General features: G+C 28.4%; 3 protein-coding genes across 7 annotated transcripts in view; all 3 read right to left on the bottom strand.

The window, feature by feature from the left end:
* LOC100160176 (multidrug resistance-associated protein 7) overlaps window positions 1-15,186 on the bottom strand; it is a 23,355-nt gene extending 8,169 nt beyond the window's left edge. The window contains exons 1-22 of one of the 4 annotated variants that reach the window (XM_016800280.2): window positions 15,078-15,186; window positions 14,376-15,009; window positions 13,483-14,002; window positions 13,295-13,421; window positions 13,113-13,206; window positions 12,939-13,050; window positions 12,730-12,855; window positions 12,521-12,669; window positions 12,333-12,452; window positions 11,991-12,261; window positions 11,816-11,909; window positions 10,393-10,531; window positions 9,683-9,689; window positions 9,248-9,498; window positions 8,844-8,910; window positions 8,408-8,586; window positions 7,975-8,318; window positions 7,218-7,387; window positions 6,791-7,010; window positions 6,533-6,724; window positions 6,085-6,465; window positions 5,404-6,009 (exon numbers count right to left, since the gene is read on the bottom strand). In XM_016800280.2, coding sequence (XP_016655769.1) covers window positions 5,901-6,009; window positions 6,085-6,465; window positions 6,533-6,724; window positions 6,791-7,010; window positions 7,218-7,387; window positions 7,975-8,318; window positions 8,408-8,586; window positions 8,844-8,910; window positions 9,248-9,498; window positions 9,683-9,689; window positions 10,393-10,531; window positions 11,816-11,909; window positions 11,991-12,261; window positions 12,333-12,452; window positions 12,521-12,669; window positions 12,730-12,855; window positions 12,939-13,050; window positions 13,113-13,206; window positions 13,295-13,421; window positions 13,483-14,002; window positions 14,376-15,009; window positions 15,078-15,082 — 4,311 coding nt within the window. In that variant the 5' untranslated portion in view covers window positions 15,083-15,186 and the 3' untranslated portion in view covers window positions 5,404-5,900. Of the gene's footprint in view, window positions 1-5,403; window positions 6,010-6,084; window positions 6,466-6,532; window positions 6,725-6,784; window positions 7,011-7,217; window positions 7,388-7,974; window positions 8,319-8,407; window positions 8,587-8,843; window positions 8,911-9,247; window positions 9,499-9,682; window positions 9,690-10,392; window positions 10,532-11,815; window positions 11,910-11,990; window positions 12,262-12,332; window positions 12,453-12,520; window positions 12,670-12,729; window positions 12,856-12,938; window positions 13,051-13,112; window positions 13,207-13,294; window positions 13,422-13,482; window positions 14,003-14,375; window positions 15,010-15,077 lie in introns of those variants that run through there. The other 3 variants (XM_016800279.2, XM_029489810.1, XM_029489811.1) reach the window with 3 other exon arrangements.
* LOC115034100 (ABC transporter C family member 2-like) lies at window positions 865-3,796 on the bottom strand. Its single transcript, XM_029489816.1, has 7 exons — window positions 3,454-3,796; window positions 2,731-3,364; window positions 1,835-2,354; window positions 1,426-1,552; window positions 1,245-1,338; window positions 1,063-1,182; window positions 865-980 (listed from the first exon to the last, which is right to left on the bottom strand). The coding sequence occupies exons 1-7, from the start codon at window positions 3,456-3,458 to the stop codon at window positions 972-974; spliced, it is 1,509 nt and encodes a 502-aa protein (XP_029345676.1). The 5' UTR covers window positions 3,459-3,796; the 3' UTR covers window positions 865-971.
* A 3,618-nt stretch (window positions 15,187-18,804) lies between the features above and the next one.
* Window positions 18,805-20,837, bottom strand: part of LOC100162214 (polypeptide N-acetylgalactosaminyltransferase 2) — a 38,676-nt gene continuing 36,643 nt past the window's right edge. For both annotated transcript variants that reach the window (XM_008191821.3, XM_029489814.1), the window contains 3 exons: window positions 20,599-20,809; window positions 20,372-20,488; window positions 18,805-19,087 (listed from right to left, as the gene is read on the bottom strand). In XM_008191821.3, coding sequence (XP_008190043.1) covers window positions 18,923-19,087; window positions 20,372-20,488; window positions 20,599-20,809 — 493 coding nt within the window. In that variant the 3' untranslated portion in view covers window positions 18,805-18,922. The remainder of the gene's footprint in view (window positions 19,088-20,371; window positions 20,489-20,598; window positions 20,810-20,837) is intronic.

Below are 20,837 nucleotides of genomic sequence, written 5' to 3' on the forward strand. Positions count from 1 at the left end.
TCCTTTTGAATCCATGGTGTCTGTGCAACAAAAGCAAATCCTAAAAAAGAAGTAAATGAATATACTTTAGTATATAAAGAAAACTAAAAACATAATATAAAATAACATATAGACTTGCCATCTCTCATATTAGATGATGCAATCATTCCTTCGTCTTTGTTAATTTCAGCTAAAATGCCGGCCAATAGAGTAGATTTTCCACTGCCTACAGGCCCAACTACACCAACAAAAGATCCTTTGGCAACAGAAAAATTAATATTTTTAAGTTGGAATGATCTAAGGCCCCAGTTAAATGAACACTTTGTCAATGACACAGCATTATCAAATGTTTTTCCATACTGGACTGGCATTAGACTATAATAAGACTGTGACTGTAGGTCATCTACCTGAAAAATAAATGTATCATAACTATAAATTCGATTAATGCTCTATAATGTAAAAATATTATTAATATTACTTCAATTAAACGTTGAATTCTTTTAACAGACACCCAAGCTTCGGTGACACCATTCAGTATCCAAGGAAAAGCATTTAATGGTGTTATTAACATATGAAGTAAAGCCATACTGGTAAAAACCTTAACATATTTTATAATGTAGTTTTTAATATACATTAATTTTAAGACTGACTCTGATATACACTAACTTTTGAAGCTGTTAATTGACCTCCAAGAAAAATATAAGTTGAGAAAGTCAACATCGATATTGTTACTGGAGTTGTAGCCCAAAAATAAACACACAAAGCATCCAAATATTTCCTTTTTTTCAGGTTTAATACTTCGAGTTTTCGATAATCTAAAATCAATACAATTTTAACCAGAACATAATAAAATAGTAAAATACAGCATAACATACCGCTAACTTTGTCAATAAAATATTTTTCCCAAACATGGAATTTAATTACTCGAATACCTCTAATAATTTCAGACATCAATTTAACACGTTTATCTTTTTCTGTCATCAATTTTCCAGTTAATTTACCTGTAAAAAAAAAAAACAAATTAAATAACAATCAGCTTTTATTTATATTATTTATAATAGAATGCATTATATTTATATACACCTGCATACCAATATTTGAAGTTATTATCTTGTTTACCGGTATCAGTAAAATAGATACAAACACTCCAGACAAGAAAGCGATTCCCAATTGTTGATAAAGTAAGTATAAAACAACAATCAACTAAAACATGAAAGTAAAATAAGCAAGTCCAGTTAAAATATACAAATATTTTTTAATTTTACTTGAAAAGGTACACTCCACATTGAATGGAAACTGTTGCAAGCGTTTACTAAATTAGTGGTATCAGTACTTATAAAATTTACTATTTCCCCAATACTAGAAAAAAAATAAATATAAACTATGTACACAACAACATAGATTTAATTGATAATATAGTGAAAAAGTTGACACAATTTCAATTACCTAAAGTTATTCAGCATTACAGTATTTAATTCTAATGTCTTTTTATAAATCATTGTGACTAAAGCACCTCTGATTTTAATTCCGAGCATGTGTATTTGGTAATCATAATGAGTACCAAATAATGTACCTAAAAAAAAAAAAAACAATACATTATGGGCATACTAAATTCTCGGAGACTTTAATTCACTAATATTTTTTATAAGTATAAAATTAGCATGTAGCAAAAAGTCAAGATAAATATTTTGGGTTTGTATCAAAAGTATAAAATTTAATCACTTTAATAGCATTATATTATAAGTTATAACTCAAAAAAATACTTTTTCAAAATTAATAACAAATGTTTAGCTATTAAAATTACTGAATATTGAATTCAAAGGTATAAATAAATCAATTTAATGTTTATTCTTACTTATTAGTGACATTAAAACAAGCCCTGCCATGTATACATATCCATGACTTATCGGTTCTTCATGGTGCGATACAAATGTAATAAGTTTACTTAAAAAAATAGGCGCTGCAAATCCAAAAATGTCTGCAAATAATTTTAGTAATCCAATCCCATAAAATTGTTTTCCATAACATTTGTGTAGAGCTTGTAGCAATGAAATTTTTGGTACTCTAGATTCATGGTCAGAAGGCAAATGAATTGGTGATGCAGCTGTCACAGAGGGCTGATGTCTAAATACTTCTTCCACTTTAGCTGATACATTTACTGGGGTCAGCCATTCGGGTAAATCAAATAAATCGTTTGTATGATGCAATCTTTTGTTGTCTCCTTTGGTAATTAAATTACCAACCCAACCAAACGTGAGCCAGGACATAAAACCATAGTGTTCATTATCACATGCCATACCCAAATAGTATGGATCAAATTCATCATTAAAACGACTATATGATGATGTCATTAAAGAACGTCTCTCGAGTGATTGCTAAAAGTATAAACATTTATATACAGATTAGACACATTAAATTATTTACTTTCAAAGACATACCTAGATATTTTCATAAAAATATATTATCAGTGTATACTGTATAGTTTAGATTACTTGAATTGAGTTTAAAATTAATACTATTCTTTGTTTCCAAAATATGTAATTAAAATATTAAATTAAGAAATTAAGATGTCACAATAAATTATTTTTAATTGTTTTTCTTTAAAATATTGTCATTCATTAGAAATTATAGATTAATACCTAATAATAAAAAAATGTAATTACATTTTAAAGATCAAAGTAATTTTAAGCAAATAAAATATACCTAATACGATAATTTATTAATAAATTTAAGGTGGTCACAAAGATTTACCTGGGCAAGAAAACGAAGTCTGTCTACATGTCTTATTCTTACAGTGTCTTCTTTGAAGAGCATGGTAATGAAATAAAACACCTGAAGCATCCAATTGAATAACGTGAACCACAATCTTGCTTGTAAAATAGGTTCATAATTACTTTCGATAAATACTACGAAAGTACTACGTAAGGATATAATTGATGATAAAAAACATAAAAACCAAGCAATTATTACAACTTTTGAACCTCTTAAGCTCGTTCCCAAATGATGGAGTATACATACAATGTATAATGTATGTACCAACCATGTAAAACATTGTATTACTAAAACTAAATTTTCGATCGGATACAGTTGGTTTTCAGTGAATTCGTAAACTTCCCAAATCAGTTGAACTGCTGGTAACATTGACAGCATACTAGCAATAATTATACGGCTACGAAGAACATTGGTTTCGCGCCTCGTACGTATTATCCAATCGGACAGATGAGCACAGTAATATGTTGATGTCAACAAGAATATAAACAGAACAGGCAGGCGAATGACTGCCATTTCTCCACAGATACTCAACACATACCCTGGTCGAAATATTGGAACAAAATCACTGGGACCACAGAGCTCGGTCCAGTTCCAAGTAACTTTCATATTTAAACTGAAAAAAATTAAAAAAAGATTTTAATATCAAACATTTGGCGTGCACAGCTACAGTTTGAATGATTTTAATCATAACTTTAAACATACACCATAATAATTTAGTACAGCCAATATTATCAAATGATCATTATTCAGATGTCAATCGTGTAATACGTGTGTTGCAGTTGACATATTCACGGGAAACCATTTACGTAGTGGACTACATAATATTACGTTCCTACTTTTAACAAATCGGTCCATAGACTTCATATAACTCGTAACAGCTATCAACTATTTACACAGCATTGCGAACTGTGAAAGTGCGAAGTATAAACACGGAACCGTCGTAGGTAGGCACAACAGTCCAAACTTCAAGTACTAATTGGAAATAATAAATTAGATTCAGCTATTCAGTCTTTTGTAACTTGCATAATGTATATTTTGTTGTACACTATCAAAGGTATGATAACGATTGGATTTTCGAAAATCACATTGAACAATAATTGATAAAAGGTACCGATTTTATCATTATGTTTGTTTTTGTTTATCGTGGGCGGTGGATGTTATCAAATATCATATTCATGACAATCCACAGATTTCTATATTATGGTTGTAGTATTATTATAGAAGTCAGTGAAACGATCACAGAACACTGCGGTTACGTTCATATTATGTCCTACGTGAACGCGGTGAAAAACAAAACAAATTGATTTACTCCGCGTTTGGAACAGCATGGTCAGGATATAATTCGCCAGCACTCGCCGCGTTCACGTAGGACATAGCGTAAAACCCAACACCACAGAACAATAGGTAACACAGAACACTATAATAAAACAGTGTTTTTCAATATTTTTAGTACCGTGACCCAAATTTCTCCCGACCCACATTGTTTCACTTTTCAAAAAGTAGACGGTGAAAAACTAAAATTAATATTATATACATTTTTATTAGGTATTTAGTATTTTATAGGTTTGTAATTAATATATTTTCACAAATGTAGGTACTTTTAAATTTTAATAATTAGTTGTATGCGAAACGTGTGCTTGTCATCTGTTATGGTTAATAACAGGCAACAGCATTGACATCGACGTCAATTTTAGTTATTTTCAAACGTAAAGAGTTCGATAACTTTAGCTTGTTTCGATGTTTGTTTTTGATTGTCCACCATTGCCGAAAATCCACTTTCACACATGTATGAAGATTTGAACGGGAATAGTATTTTTAAAGCTTCAGCTGAAAGAATTGGAAATGTTCGTTTGAGGCGACAGCCAAAACCAAATACTACTACTGATAGTCGTCGTTGTCAAGCTGCGACTTTATCGTATTTTATCGCGGAATTCTTACGATAACGACGATTTCGATACCCATCGTAATAAATATAGTATGACGAAATGACAAATTATTAGTAATCATTATTGCCCACGTAATTTTTGGCACTATATTAATATAATAATTTAAGTATAATATAAAAATATATTTAATATTAATTTGATATAGGTACATTTCTTGAAATCTATATAATTCAAAGAAACATAGGCGTGTCTACAGGTCTGCGAAATTTGATCCAACTTAGGTACATTATAAATTTCGGTGCATAATATAAACTATTTTTCTAAGTTTCTGATTTCGTATTCGTACAAATAAAATTTTCTTGATATTTATAGAAAAAAAAACTAAAAAAAATGGAAACTGAAAATGTCCGTAAAGAGCTCAAAATAAGTCAAAATGTTATGGTGCATATAAAATGCTAATATAAACATTCCGTCAAAATATCATGTAACTACAGTCATTAGTTTTACAGTTGCACCAAAAACCAAAATTTTTCATTTGTTTTTCATGTCGTTTTTAAAAACTACTGGGAAATTTTTACTTTTGACCCCAAAAAGTACCAACTAGATTAATTTTCTATCAGAAAAGATACTGTTGAAGAAAATCCAATAACTTTAACTGTCCTAAAAGGTGATAACAGACACAAAAATAAATAAAAAATAAAAAAAACATCAATGTAAAATCAATACATTCATCGTTCCACTCAGAATCTAAAATTTGAAACTTAAATGTTCGTGAACAGCTCAAAACAAATCGAAGCGGTTTTATTTCCTCAAACACAATCACAAATCATTGTACAATCAATACATTCATCGCGCTCTGCTAAGCATTTAAAATGAATGCCATTTTTGAAACAATTTAATTTTTAAACATATAGGTAACATATTGTAAAATTTATCTACAATAACAATATTAAACATTTAATTTGTTCAAATGACAAGTTGATTGGTCAATAAACAAAAATAATATAATATTTACATAATAATAATATTACTTTTTTATATAATAATACAGACTAAAAATATTAAACACATTAAAAAATTTGCTAATATTGTTGTCTTAGTATAGTATTAAACGAATAGTTACATGTTATAAAATATAAATCATAACAATATACAGAGTAAATAATTAATTTCATAAAATATTGACAAATATGTAATCAAAAATACTTAAATTATTTATATAAGCTCGCACCATTAAAATTGTAAAACTGAGATCACAAATTGTTACTTGAATTCTTGTTGAACTAAGTTATAAAAATAAGAATTTTTTTCCTCTAAGAGTACATTTGGAGAATCAAATTCTATTACTTTCCCATTGTCCATCACTAATATTCTACAAAAAATATAATATGTATAAATCGTGGAATAGATCTTAATTAATTTTTTGTTTAATAAATTATTCACATACCGATCACTATCCATAACTGTGCGAATTCTATGAGCAATGGTAATAACAGTACTATGCTTGAATGCAGTTCTTATTGTTTCTTGTATATTGCGATCAGTCATTTCATCTACGTTTGCAGTTGCTTCATCCACACATACTACTTTTGCATTCTTCAATATCGCTCTCACTAAGCACAACAACTGTTTTTCACCCACAGATATGTTAATATTATCTCCTAAATAACATCCCAAACCGCCTAAACGTTTAACAGTTGCTACTAAATGACAACGGCTTAATGCAGACCATATATTTGAATCCATATACTCTTTAAACGGATCAATGTTTTCACGAATAGTACCATCAAACAAAAATGGATCCTGAGGTATTACACATATACGGTTTCTGAAAATGAAAAGAGCACATTGTATTAGTTAAAATGTTAAGATATTATAATATTTTTCAATCTTACCTTATTTGTCGTGAAGAAATTTTGGAAAGGTTCACAGCATCTATAAAAATAGCTCCACTGCTGATATCACACATTTTACACAAAGCAGCTAATAATGAACTTTTTCCAGCTCCTGTTCGACCAATGACACCAATCTTTTCTGAGGAAGTAGTTTCAAATGAAACCCCATTCAGGGACATAGGACCATCATGTCTAAAAAATTTAAATATAAAAATTATTCCAAAGAATAATATTTCAATTTTAATAATTTACTTATACTTAAGGAAAACATTAGAAAAATGTATGATTCCATTTGTTGGCCAGGCAAATGGTGGTGAAATGGAGTCTACAACATCAGTCTCATTCTCTATGTTTTCAGAATAACCAAGAACACGTTCTAAGCTAATCATATCGCATTCTGTTGATGCAATGGAATTCACTAATCCTCCAAGCATATTTGTCAATGTTAATGCATAGGTCAATGACAACCCAAGATATCCTATGGATAAGAATAAGTTATATCATTAATAACATTAACAAGCAACAAATAATAATAATTATGCACAAACCATATCGATTAATATTTAAAAATGTACATTGTTTTTCAAAATACTAACAATTCTGAAATTGTTAAATGTTTGAAATTCTAAAATTTAAATAAAATTCCATTTTAATTAATCCATATAATTTTTTAATTAATACAAACCTGTATTGGTGAGATTCCATTGATGAATAAATACAGAAATTAAACTAATAAAAAATAATATAGTTATTCCAATGATTCTTATTCGGAAATTAAACCATAAAGACGCTAAGTGGGAAGAAAACTCTGCTTTCAAACAGTTTTCGAGTTTGTCTTTATTTTCGCGTTCAAATCTAAACATTTCAAAAACATCATCAATTCAAAATTAACACATTGACAGTCAGTAACTGAGTAACTGCTATAGCAGTCATGATAATTTTAGTTGTAATATGACATGACTGCTAGAGCAGTTGCGTTTGTTATGGTTTCACTCATGGCTTAAATATACAAGGTTATTGCAATAGTACTCCCACTATATCATTTTATCACGTTAAGGAATTAAAATGGCAGCGTAAGGGGACGACGTATACTGGCTATACAATGATATTATATTATGCTATGATATGGCCCATACCCTTACGCTGCCATTTTATTTTTGTTTGATAACAATATGGGCTATGTGCAATAACCTTGTATATTTAAGCCATGGTTTCACTACATTGGAAATTATCTAGTGACCTATTGTGACATCTAAAAATTAAGGCACAAAAAAAAAAACAAATATTCTAAAAAATCTATGAATTATGCCCAATCAGAATTCAGAGTGACTATCAATTTACAGTAGTGTGCATAATTGCATTAGCAGTCATGTCCGTCAACGTGTTAAGCAACTGCTTATATATTGTTGTTATAAACTAATATCACTATGATTAATATTAACCTGGATACAACTCTAAAAGCACGTATTGTTGCAAGCCCCTGGAATGATTCATTTATGTGGTTATAAAGTGGCGATAGGGCCACAGTTGATATACGTCTAAGTTCACGAGATGAGTTCCTGTATCGTATTTGCAATTTATAATATACAGGAGTAAGTATCACAGCAATAATTATAGCCCAAGGCACACCAAATATAATGGAGCCTAGAGTACCAATTACATGAAAAAATTGGGCTACAAAAATATTTAAAATAGATGGTAATGAGTCATCAATAACATGTATGTCGGATGAAAATCGATTTAATATTCTACCAAGAGGATTTACATCGAAAAATTTAGTTTTTACCTGTATGAAAAAAAAAAAAAAAAAATTATTTATAATATATGTAAAATAAAAATTAGGTATATAGAAATTAAACGTTAAGAAATACGTACATTCATAATAGAAGTCAACAAGCAGTCGTGAATTATTTTACAAGCCTTAATTCCACCATATGCAAATATAAAGGCTTTAAAAAATGTGGCTACAGAGTTTACAATACCAATTAATATATAAACATATAAATATTTATTGTTTTCATCTTGTAAACCTTTTAAATCATTAACAGCATTATCTGAAACAAAATAAAATTTAAAAATAATGATTCGGTTTTAATTAGTTTGATTGTATCAGAGGACTAAAATATATTGTTATAGAATTATTAAAATAATAACTTTGTAAATAAGAGATTTATAACAGGGTAATTTTTAATGTAATACATTTTGATTTATAAATATAAATGTCTTTAAATTAATAATTATGTGTTTGTATGTTATAAATAAAACATAGTATAAGCGCATATTTTTCAACATTTAATAATTTTTTACTAACCATAATGTTTATATGTTATTTCATTCACCCAGTGAGATAACCATAAATCTGATATATTTCGCGTACCCTAAAATGTATAAAAATAAAAATTGTCTAAATGATGACAAAAAAACTGATTTTGTGCATGTTATTAATTTCTGTTCAACAAGACAGCACATGGCACATTGACCAAAACTGATCAGCACTGGTTATAGTTGCGTATTCCTCCTCTCAGATCCCATCTGTACCATGTGAGTATACAGCGAAGGGGATATAACATTACCGGGTTGGCCAACATAGTGGGTCCCGGGAGAGGATATTATGGTAGTGGTGTGAGCGTAGTTGTAGCCATGTGCTCTCTGCTGTACATAGTATATTCAATGATGTATTATTTAAAATATGATAAAAATTAAATTTGTGTGTACCTGCATAATAATCATGGCAAAAAATAGCAGTATTACAATTAAATTTCCAACAGATTTCCAATATTGTTTATAAACAGATGAATCAACCACTCCTTCTTCTTGGGTTTCTATGTCATTCAAATCATTTTTAATTTCTGATTCTTTAACTGGTGTCCAATCATCCATAGATAAGTATGAGTTACTATTTGCTTCCTCAAACTTGACATCCACAGCTTTTACATCATAATCATTAAGTACTTCGAAAGGCCGACCTTGATTTACAATAGTACCATTATTCATTATTAATACCCAATCAGCTGAGAGTAAAAATTGACTATTATGGGTACAAATAATACGTGTTTTATCTTTAAGTAACCCATTAATACAATGGGTATATAGATGTTGAGAAACATTAATATCTACTGAAGCAAAAAATGTCATCCATTAAATACATACATTTGTTCTGAAAAAAATCAGTACAATATATTTGTTGATTTTAGAAGTAATTATCAACTTAAAAAATGTTATTCAATATATTTAGAAGTTCAATGCTGGGAGAAAATTGATTCAAGTAGGAAAATCTGTCTTTTATATTATTCAAAGTATTCAGCCCAATATCAGCAGTGGTATACTCAATTACTTAGACCAGTACTGGTATTATTATTTTATAAAAATATAATATATAATAATACATATAATGAATAAGCAATAAACACATTTAGCATTATAAAATTGGGAATATTCTATATGACTATGCTTTAAATTTAATATGTATCAATTCAATTAAAAATGTTTGGTAGTCATGAAGTACGCGGCCTAACTATACTTGATGTCTACCACGCATCTACCGAGTCATTCCCATCAAGTTGATGATTAAACTTAATCCTCATCAACGTAATTAATTATATTAATTGTTAGCCAAAAATTTAAATTGAATTATCCAGTGAGAAAAATATTATCATCCGTTTTTCAAGGGAAAATAATACAGAAGACTTATATGATGAATGTTTTCTAAGAGACATCAAACCGCATTGTAATAAATAATCAATATTTATTAATAATTATTCTTATGGTTTTTTATAATTAGGGCAATTAGTTAATTGATGTGAATAAAAATAGTAGGTTATTTGAAATGTTTATTTTATTGTATACTTATTAGTTATTACCTGATACACAGCACGGGCAAGAGCTAAACGAGCTTTCTGACCACCACTCAGAGTTACACCAGCTTCACCAATAAGAGTTAAATCACCTTTAGGAAATTCTTGTAAGTCCTTAACCAAACCACAACTTTTTATGACTGTTCTATAAACAAATTAAAACATTTTTATAGCTAATAATGCACAAATAATGTTTAAGTACTTGACAGATCCTCAGAAGCAAAAGCTGACGACTACTAGTGTGTGGTCAGAGTTTCTGACCAAACCAGACAAAAATTAATGCTGCTTAGGTTGTGTCTTTATGAAATAGATTATAGTTGTTAATGGGTAAAAATTGTATTTTAAATGTTGAAAGATATGTTGTCTCTGTCTAACACACGTGTAACATTAGAAAATGTATTTATGTATGTACCAGATTCTTACAACTATTTATAATAAGTTAATCATAGAGTAAATTTACATAGTATTATCAAATTTATGGAAGAGAAGCAAACTAAGTTTTTTATTTTTTTTAAATTGATACCTCGTAATAAAATAAATCAATGTACATTCTCCTCTAAAAATTTGATAATATGTACATTTTCTCTTCTTAAAAGGATGAGGCATACAAAAATTAAGTTTTATACAGTTCATGGGTCATAAACCATATTTATTATATGTTCTAGCTCTTTAAAAATGTTTACTCTCAAAGGAAACTTTAAAAATATTTTTTTGAAGCTTGAAAAAATTTGATCGACTTTTGGGTGAATTTTACTAATTGACCGGTCTTAAAATAGTATTGGCCTACAGTTTATTAAATAATCGTAGATTGCAACAACAAACGATAAAGATAATGAATGTTGATAATCGACAAGCTAATGGAAACTGAATGGGTTACGATAATATGTAATTTTCAACAAGAATGCAAATAAATGTAATAAAAAATTACAAAAATAAATAAAATGCACCAAAAATAATGAAAAATTACCATAAAGCAAAGAATCCCTAAAAATACAAAAAATGCAAAATAAAAATTGTACCATTAAATTCTATAATCCATGAATCAAATTTCTGTAAAGACGAGAATTATATGTAAGCATTAGAAAAAAAGATGCAAATGCATCAAGTTTCGGGCCTTAGTTATGAGTATTTTAAAATGTACAAACAATTTACAATTCTAAAATACTCATAACTCGCTTCAAACTTAAAATATATTAAAAAGCCTAGTAAGTAACTAACTGTAGTAAGAGTTTGGTATGTAGATTTACAATTTTAACATATGTGTTTATAGTGTAATTTTAAAATGTATAAATAAACATAATTTGTCATTGTGTACCATTGGTATAACATTTTTTTTTTTTTGAAGTTACCCATATTATATGCCCATTTGCTCAAAAAATATAGTAAATTAATAAAGATGTATTTCTTATTAAAAGTAAACAAATATTACTTGTATTTTTCTAAACTGAAATTCTGACCAAATAGAATATTATCTTTAATAGTTCCTTTTTGAATCCATGGTGTCTGTGCAACAAATGCAAATCCTAAAAAAGAAGTAAGTGCATATACTTTAGTACATAAAGAAAACTAAAAACATAATATAAAATAACATATTATAGACTTACCATCTCTCATATTATTTGATGATGTAATAATTCCTTCGTCTTTGTTCATTTCAGCTAAAATGGCAGTCAATAGAGTAGATTTTCCACTGCCTATTGGCCCAACAATACCAACAAAAGATCCTCTGGTAACAGAAAAATTGATATTTGTAAGTTGGAATGATCTAAGGCCCCAGTTAAAAGAACACTTTGTCAATGACACAGCATTATCAAATGTTTTTCCATACTGGACTGGCATTAGACTATAATAAGACTGTGACTGTAGGTCATCTACCTGAAAAATAAATGTATTAAAACTATAAATTCGATTAATGCTCTATAATGTAAAAATGCTATTAATATTACTTCAATTAAACGTTGAATTCTTTTAACAGACACACAAGCTTTGGTGACACCATTCAGTATCGAAGGAAAATTATTTAATGGTGTTATTAACATATGAAGTAAAGCCATACTGGTAAAAACCTTAACATATTTTAGAATGTAGTTTTTAATATACATTAATTTTAAGACTGACTCTGATATACACTAACTTTTGAAGCTGTTAATTGACCTCCAAGAAAAATATAAGTTGAGAACGTTAACATTGATATTGTTATTGGAGTTGTAGCAAAAAAATACACACACAAAGCGTCTAAATATTTCCTTTTTTTCAGGTATAACACCTCGAGTTTTCGATAATCTAAAAACAATAAAGTTTTAACTAGGACATAATGAAATAGTAAAATATAGCATAACATACCACTAACTTTATCAATAAAATATTTTTCCCAAACGTGAAATTTAATCACTCGAATACCTTTTATAATTTCAGACATTAATTTAACACGTTTATCTTTTTCTTTCATCAATTTTCCAGATAATTTACCTATAAAAAAAATAATTAAATAACAATCAGCTTTTATCTATACTATTTATAATAGTGTGCATTATATTTATATACACGCATACCAATATTTGATGTAATAATCTTGTTTACAGGTATCAGTAAAATAGATACTAACACTCCAGACAAGAAAGCGATTCCCAATTGTTGATAAAGAAGGTATAGAACGACAACCAACTAAAACATGAAAGTAAAATAAGCAAGTCCATTTAAAATACATGGATATTTTATAATTTTACTTGAAAAGGTATACTCCACATTGAATGGAAGCTATTGCAAGCGTTTACTACATTAGTGGTATCAGTCCTCATAAAATTTACTATTTCCCCAATACTAGAAAAAAAAATAAATATAAATTATGTATACAACAACATAGATTTAATTAATAATACAGCGAAAAAGTTAACACAATTTCAATTACCTAAAGTTATTTAGCATTACAGTATTTAATTCTAATGTCTTTTTATAAATCATTGTGACTAAAGCGCCTCTGATTTTTATTCCGAGCATGTGTATTTGGTAATCATAATGAGTTCCAAATAATGTACCTAAAAAAAAAAAAATTAAAATAAAATATATAAATAAAAAAAATTTAAAGTTTATTCTTACTTATTAGTGACATTAAAACAAGCCCTGCCATGTATACATATCCATGACTTATCGGTTCCTCATGATGTGATACAAATGTAATTAGTTTCCTTAAAAAAATAGGTGCTGCTATTCTAAAAATGTCTGCAAATAGTTTTAGTAATCCAATCCCATAAAATTGTTTTCCGTAACATTTATGTAGAGCTTGTAGCAATGATATTTTTGGTACTCTAGATTCATGGTCGGCAGGAAAAATATTAGGTGATGAAGCTGTCACAGAGGGTTGATGTCTAAATACTTCTTCCACCTTAGCTGATACATTTACTGGTGTCAGCCATTCGGGTAAATCAAACAAATCGTTTGTATGATGCAATCTTTTGTTGTCTCCTTTGGTAATTAAATTACCAACCCAACCAAATGTGAGCCAGGACATAAAACTATAGTTTTCATTATCACATGCCATACCCAAATAGTATGGATCAAATTCATCATTAAAACGACTATATGATGATGTCATTAAAGAACGTCTCTCGAGTGATTGCTAAAAGTATAAACATTTATATACAGATTAGATACATTAATTATTTACTTTTAAAGAGATAGATATTTTCATAAATATTGATTATCAGTGTATACTGTATAGTTTAGATTACTTGAACTGTGTTAAATATTAATATTATTCTTTGTTTTTCCAAAGTATATAATTAAAATATTAAATCAAGAAATTAAGATGTCACAACAAATTATTCTTAATTGTTTTTCTTTAAAATATTGACATTCATTAGAAATTATAGATTTATACCCAATAATAAAAAAATGTAATTACATTTTAAAAATCAAAATAATTTTAAGCAAATAAATTTACCTAATACGATAATTTATTAATACATTTTAAGTAATTACAAATGATTTACCTGGGCAGGAAAACGAAGTCTGTCTACATGTCTTAGTCTTACAGTGTCTTCTTTGAAGAGCATGGTAATGAAATAAAACGCCTGAAGCATCCAATTGAATAATCTGAACCATAATCTCGCTTGTAAAATAGGTACATAATTACTTTTGATAAATACTACTAAAGTGCTACGTAAGGATATTATTGATGATAAAAAACATAAAAACCAAGCAATTATTACAACTCTTGGACCTCTTAAGCTCGTTCCCAAATGATGGAGTATACATACAATGTATAATGTATGTATAAACCATGTGAAACATTGGATTACTAAAACTAAATTTTCGATTGGATACAGTTGGCTTTCAGTGAATTTGTATACCTCCCAAATTAGTTGAACTGCAGGTAACATTGACAGCATACTAGCAATAATTATACGGCAACGGAGAACATTGGTTTCGCGCCTCGTACGTATTATCCAATCAGACAGATGAGCACAGTAATATGTTGATGTCAACAAGAATATAAACAGAATAGGCAGGTGAATGATTGCCATTTCTCCACAAATACTCAACACATACCCTGGTCGAAATATTGGAACAAAATCGTTGGGACCACAGAGCTCGGTCCAGTTCCAAGTAACTTTCATATTTAAACTAAAAAAAATTAAAAATGTTTTAACATCACATATTTGGTGTTTACATATATATTTTGAATGATTTACATCATATGTATGCTACACAGTTGTAAGTCGTAAGTTGTATATTTTATTGAACTCACATTCTTATTAATGCTTGGACACTATCAAAGAAAAATGATAAGGATTGGATTTTCAAAATCATATTATCAATGACTAAGATAGTATTATCACAAAACCACAGAAGGCTTATAAGAAATGGAAAAACAGTGAAAATGTTTTAAATATTTTTAGGGAACACCAGCAGACCAGCTAACACCCACACGTTCATGCAGTTCATTGATCGTTCATTGACAGTTTGCTAACTGTGAGCCTAAGATATTTTATAATATAATATAATATTGTTACTATTAATACGGTAGCCGAAGTTGAATATATATTATTTGCATATTATTATATTTAAATACTTGTATGTATAACACGATTTAAGGTACCTATCTTAAATCGTAATGTATAATAATATAGGTACCTACATGAGATTATGATAAAGTACCCACGAATTATATTTTTAAATTACTTAGAAAATAACTAAAATTGTTATAAAATCTTGGTTAGGTTCTCTTAATAAGTAATTTTGTTCAAATTTGTACATAAAATAACTATTTTTTAAAATATTTTTTAGATTTTTCGGTTACACAATAACCTATAGGTACTTACCTACGTGGAACCTTGTTTTAAATTTTAAATCCTTAGCTATAAAAGTTGAACATTGTATACATTTTTAACTACAAAATAATTATTCTTACATTTTATATTTGATACATTATGTCAATAATCAAACTTTAAAATACTTATAAAAAAAACTGTGCATATATATTTTTTTTTTAATTTTCAACTGTCATTGTAACAATATATTAAGAGCCTTCTGTATTAAATTTTCAAGCTTTTTGAGGCAACGAATAACATTTTATTGACATTTATAGAAAAAAAAACTAAAAAAAAAGGAAACTGAAAATGTCCGTAAACAGTTCAAAACAAGTAAAAATATTATTATATTATACACCATGTAATACTAGGTAATATAAACATTCAGTGAAAATTTCATGAATCTACGGTAATTTGTTTTGAGTTACCAAAATCGAAAATCGATTTCCCAAAAACCAATTTTGCGTAAAAATTACCGTTTTACCTTGCTTTTAATTTTGTATTTTCTTGTGCTTTTGAAAACTACTGAGCATTTTAAACTTTTACCTCCCGAAATCACCAACTATAGTTTTACTTTCCCATTGAACAAGATACTGTTGAAGAAAATCGAAGCAGTTTTATTGACTCTAACGGTAATGACAGACACAAAAAATAAAATAAAGAAACACAGATCATTGTAAAATCAATACATTCATCGCTCCTCTCAGAATCTAAAATCTGAATTTTGAATAGGTATACCTACTTCAAGAGTTTGTGGTATAAATAGGAAAATAATAAAAATGTCAGTAATAATGAGTACCTACCTAGGTGACTAGGTGAATGATTAAGTTAGCTTTAATATAAGATATTATATAATGAGTTGATCATGGGTGACCTCAGGATGGTGCCGGGAGGGGCAATACCCTCCAGCTATATTTAGTTATAATATATAGGGATTTTTTATCCCTAGCAAAAAAAAAAAATAGTATGTGCTGTATTATCGGAGATTTTCGACTCATTTAAAAGAGTTTGTCAACTAGATATAGGTAAGTACAAAATGTGAAATTTAAACCCTAATCTCCACCTTTGATACGTCACTGCAGTGAACTAATGCCACCGAACCACGGCTATTTCAATGACTAAAATATATTCACAGAATGTCTATAAGATATCAAAATAAATATATCGATAACCATTAAATATATTAAATATATTAGGAAAGACAACCATAAGATATTTAGTATGGATATGATATCCAATATATAAAAAAACGGATATTTGGGTATCTCTCAAATATCTATGAGGCGTCCATAACCATCCATTAGGTATCATGGATATCCATTTAATATATCTGATGGATAAATATTAGATGTGTACCTATGTATTGTGTACTTGTGTGGTTGCCAGACACTGCCCATAAGAATAAAGATAATATTTTAATAATTTAAATCAAATGGATTAATTTCTCGCGGTTGTATTTGTGTGATTTATTAAGTGAAATCTTTGTTAGGCAACTAGAGGTACGCACTTCTGCTGTCGTTAGTCAATTTTCCCAGGTATCACCGACTAGATAGTACCTATAGGCATATATTATTATAAAAAATATGTAATCTATATAAATAAAAATTAAATGCTGTTCGTTGGTAATCGCATTACTTGAGGACAGCTGGACCAGATTTGGCAAATTTTTTTCCTGAATGTTCATAATAGATAGCACGAATATGGTTTTTACAGAAAGAAGAAATTGAAAAAGTTGCTCAGAAAATTAGAAAATTCGGGAAAAACTGAAAGTTCTTTTTTGACTGACTGACAGTTGATCGACGTAGAGTCTAAACTATGATAGCTGGAGACTAAATTGTCATAATAGCACGTTCGTACATATATTATAGGTATACGAATTCATTTCAAAATCGTTGTGACTAATTACTTTATAATAATGTGTATTATAAGTATGCTATTAGTTTGCAGGTTTCGACCAGCTGTTGGTCTTGCATCACACGAGTCACAAATTATAGACCATTCGTCCACTACATAATTTGTTTGCTATAATAATTATTATAGTTAATGCATAATATTATGCTTTTATTAACCATGACAAAATAAATTGCTCATGTTACTTACATCGAAGAGGAACTTTTAGGTAGATACCTATCATTGTAAATAAAAATTGTAATACGCAACATTAAATGTTTAGGTACTCATCTATAATATTATCAACTTAAACGTTTAATCATAAATTAATAATAAAAATAACACTCGTGTAAAATTGTGTACGTTCTGAGTTAACCGCAGTCTTCGATTACCTATAGATAATATACCTATATAATTGACTATAATATTGTACAGTAAGGTAGGTAGATATTATATATTATAGACTTGACACTCAAAATAGGATATTGAATGAAAAAATAAAAATAATATAGGTAGGTATTTACAATAGTGTATGTAAGTACATATCATTTAATAATCATGGTAAGATTTAAATCACAGCCTTATCAATTATAAAGTATTTTACAAGGATACATATTATTTTATTACATATAAAATAATCATGATAATGCTTAAAAATAAAATAACACAAAAAAATAAAATTGTATAAAAATGTCAAAAAAAAAAAATGTATCATAGTATTATAATATTTACATTTAAAATAAAACTATTTTTACCTTAAACGTTTTCTATGTTAAAATAAAAATAATTATACATAATATCAAATATTCATAATAACATATAGGATTGTATAAGACATAAGTACCTATACACCTACTTAAATACTTATATTATAATATTAAAGTAATAATACTAAGGTTTTCCATAAATTTAATGTAAAATTACTTTAAGACTAAAAATATTGGATACATATAATATATTATGTGCTAATACTGTAGTACTTTACCTATATTATATTATACGGCTATCCGGCTATACGTATATAATATAATCTTATAAATATAGGTAAAAACTAATTAGATAACTCAAATCTATTTGTTTTAATATTTATCACAGTACAATATAAGTAGGTAATAACTCAATTGTGCTGCGTAGGTACAAGCTGGTAGGTACATAATAATTTTAAACATCATTGTTGGTATTTATTTGATGTCTTCCCTGTGTAGTGTATAAAACTATATAAAACGTTGACCTTTGGATTATCATTTAAGTAGTTTTTTTTTTTGATTTAGGAAATCAATAAACAAATATTGTATTGTTCTGTATTTCTGTCTATTGATTACCAATTTCAACAGCATTTAAACCTTATTATCGATTCCTGCTGCAACCAAGTATTCCCATTTCTGATTTGAATTTAGACTATCGCATACATTTATACTTATCATGTCGTGTACTCCAAGCGTGTCCAAACATAGGTTAACGGCTTTAAGCCTTAACTGTTTAGTGTTTTCGTCGAATTTCCACTAAAACAATGATGTACATAATCGTGTAAGTAGGGCGTCATATAGATTATAGGTATTAGGTGCTGAGTAAGTTGTATGAATACTTTATTAAGTATAAAATATAAATCCCGAAATAATGAATCCGGTGTTTGTTACTTATTTGCGGTGTTTTGGAAGCACGAGGGGTATTATTTTATATTAAAAGTTTTAGTACCAATTTGATAGTTTTACTGTTTTTTATATAATTTTATTTTAAAATCTCTTTCAATTTTTTTTCCATCTTATATCCGTTTTACATTTTTGCAACATTGCACCAAATTTCAAATATATAATATATTATGAACAATATATCTAAACTAATGTATTTAAACTATTTATTACAGGTAATTAGATATACATCAGAGAAATATAGTAGCATATTATTCATATACTTTTATTAAAATAATAATTGATAGGTAATACCACTGTAATTCATATTTTACAATTGGATTTTCTATTTTGGTATTTTATGAATATTTTCTTTTGGAAATATATTTATTTTCAGTTTACTACAGGGTATCGGGCATTGTTATTATTTTCATAGGTACTTTAAGGGTATCTGATGAAAAATTCCGATATAGACATGCGTATAACAATTGACAACAATTAAAAATCTATACAAGTGTTATTGTTATTGTTATTTTCAAATTCTGTTTTAGAAACAGATCATTATTTGATTATTAATTTGGTATCGGATTTTATTCTCTATGATGTAGGCGTATGCGTCAACATTATTTTCTTAATTTTAATCTTTAAATTAGATGTAACCGTGTAGATACGTAATATTTTAAGCAACAGTTGGGACTTGGTAAGTATAGCCGTATAGGTACAATAAGTACATCATATTGATTTACCCCCTAATACAGTGGTGCCGATCACTTAATTTATCTATGACATACTATCATAGTAGATTTTTTAAATTTTGGGGGGGGGGCACTGTAGGGTACTGCAAGGATCCCGCTGTGGCCTGTGGATCCAGAATTTATACGTTAAAACGTTAAAATAAATGATTGAACATTGCATTATGTAGGTGCTTTGATTTTCATCTGATTGTGAAATTAAAAAGGGGGATGATAGGGGGCCCCTTGATGTACGATGTTAGAACTGAACTACTAGCTATTTTATTCATTACAGCGCCACTGCCCTAACATGAAATACAACTCGACACTCAGCGCATCGCAGGTAATAATATTTTCATTTTTCAATTTGAACAACCCCGAAGAACCCACAATGCCAATAGTGAAAATTAATAATTTGTATACTCACTTCATCGGTCGTAGAGTCGCATGGTTTCATAATTATTAAGCTCATGGATGAATAATCTGTCGGAGACAAACACATCATGTCATGTTTAATCGATCCACCAATTGTAAACGTCCATTCCTGTAAAAAAATATTATTACCTTTTATTATTCGGTTTATAATAATATTATAATAACGCCGCTGCAGTTATTCGAAAAAGTTTAATTTTGTAAATATTGTAATTATCATACCTGATTGCCACCGTAATCGTGACAAGGAAAGATGCCTGCAGTTTTTCCTACTTGGTTTTCTAGTGTATCCAAGCACATGTAGCCCTGTCTGATACTGCCCACGAACTCGTCTACAGTCGCTGGCAATTTAAGTTCCGGATAAACGTTATCCAAATACCATTTAAATGGTTTACAGCCGAGATTTTTCTTCAATGCCAATCGATCTGCTATGCTGAAATAACAACAACAATACACATTAA

Source organism: Acyrthosiphon pisum, chromosome A2, assembly GCF_005508785.2.
Source record: "Acyrthosiphon pisum isolate AL4f chromosome A2, pea_aphid_22Mar2018_4r6ur, whole genome shotgun sequence".
NCBI classification, from domain to species: domain Eukaryota; kingdom Metazoa; phylum Arthropoda; class Insecta; order Hemiptera; family Aphididae; genus Acyrthosiphon; species Acyrthosiphon pisum.

Bases quoted from the DNA above. Each gene is read 5' to 3' on its own strand.
- LOC115034100 (XM_029489816.1), bottom strand. The intron at 1,553-1,834 runs GTAAGAATAAAC...TTTTTTTTTTAG, and splicing joins TGTTTTAATGTCACTAATAA to GTACATTATTTGGTACTCAT. The intron at 1,339-1,425 runs GTAATTGAAATT...TTTTTTTTCTAG, and splicing joins GTAATGCTGAATAACTTTAG to TATTGGGGAAATAGTAAATT.